Source organism: Coccomyxa subellipsoidea, assembly GCF_000258705.1.
Source record: "Coccomyxa subellipsoidea C-169, whole genome shotgun sequence".
In the NCBI taxonomy this organism is placed as follows: Eukaryota; Viridiplantae; Chlorophyta; class Trebouxiophyceae; family Coccomyxaceae; genus Coccomyxa; species Coccomyxa subellipsoidea.
In genome coordinates this window covers 1-1,453 of record NW_005178015.1, presented here as the reverse complement: position 1 = coordinate 1,453, position 1,453 = coordinate 1, and the positions used below count along the sequence as shown (strand labels likewise).

Here is a 1,453-nt window from a genome sequence, read left to right as displayed (position 1 = left end):
CAGCCGGCCACGGCTCTAACTTGGCTATCTGTATGACCATGCTCTCATTTGGCCTTCTGCCATGACACCCGCTCGTGTCGATTCTTGTGTTGAACTCACACCCTCTCTTAGGGGGGCCTTTGCGATAGGTGCTCTGGGCACATGGGCGCTAAGAGCCTTCGTCATACCATAGTCAGGCACGGATGACTAACCTTTCACCAGTCCCGATCCCACCCCGGCAAAGCCCGGCCTGTCGTTCCTTGTCTGAGACCCCTTTTGCCTTAGAGCCCTGGGACCACAGATTGCCTACCAGAAGCTTTGCGCCTCTCCTACCTCTAACCTTTGCCAGCGCGGAATGGGGCTCCGAGTCACGTGCTTCCACTGGTCGAGGGACCTGTCGAGCTCGGCCCAACACGGCCCCGGGGGTGCCTCCTTCACCCCTGGGGCACTGGCCTCGCCACCCAGTGCCGGTGGCCTCGCCCACCACCGGACGTGTTTGCGCGGCTCACCCCTTGGGTATCCCTCGGCCAGACGGATCCATCGTGCGCCCCGCTACCTGTGGAGTACCGTGCCGGAGAGCCAGAGCGTTGGCGCAAGCTTACAGAAGACCACCCTGCCCAGGGCTTTTAGGCTATCAATAGTTTTCCAGTGATCCTCCGATGTTTCTGTCTCACAAGCAGCCCCAACAATCCCCTTGGCCTGTCATCCGTGGCCTTCTGCCTTAGTGTCTGTCCTCCTCACCATTCACAGTAGTTCATTGAAGGCTATCTGAAGGGTTTAGGGTTTCCAACCCCAGTATCCACCCTTGAACCTGAGCGGGTGTCTAGGACCTTGGACATGATGCCTCCTGCCTATCCCCGCCTCCAATGTGGTGTGTGTATCTGGTCGAGTTCTCACCAGCCTACCTGTTTTTCGCCTCATTTGCGGCTTCATATCTCCCATATGCCACCGTTTGCTTGTGCCCCACCTTGCTGGCAGATTGAGGCATAGTTTAGGGTCACATTGCCAGCCCCGAGCGGCACCTAGTGGTAATGGGTCCGAACGCGATCCTGTTCCATCCCTGTCGGCCAACCGTATAAACGTGCCTTTCATGTCTGTTCCACCACTGGTTGCCCGCACATCCATAATTGCCTGCCAGTGATTGATGATTGCCTGCTTTGCTGTGACCCCTGCCTCCAGCTGCAAGCCCTAGGCTTGCCCCGTGGGTCCTCCAACGTCACCTCAGCGGTGTTGCGTTGCCGGCGGGCTGGAGTGCGCCTCTGGGGATGAGGTTACCCTCTGGTGCTTGGGACATGTCCATCGCTAGGAGCCTTTCTGTTGCCTTTCTGTGGTATGCCTTCATGCTTGCGCTTCTCTTCAGTATCGCATTATCCTCCTGCGGGAGTGCTCTGCGTGCCCCAACTCTGACAGGTTTCCCCAAATATCCTATTGCATGCGTGCTGGGAAGCGTGCGACTGGCACCTGTGTAATAGCG

The 1,453-nt window shown here is 57.9% G+C and overlaps 1 protein-coding gene across 1 annotated transcript; it reads right to left on the bottom strand.

Moving 5' to 3' along the window:
• Positions 1 to 285: 285 nt before the first annotated feature.
• On the bottom strand, positions 286 to 1,279 carry COCSUDRAFT_60607 (hypothetical protein; the record flags this gene model as incomplete). Its single annotated transcript, XM_005642508.1, has 2 exons — positions 286 to 454; positions 1,200 to 1,279. 2 exons carry the CDS (start codon positions 1,277 to 1,279, stop codon positions 286 to 288), a joined length of 249 nt encoding a protein of 82 aa, XP_005642565.1.
• Positions 1,280 to 1,453: the final 174 nt, after the last annotated feature.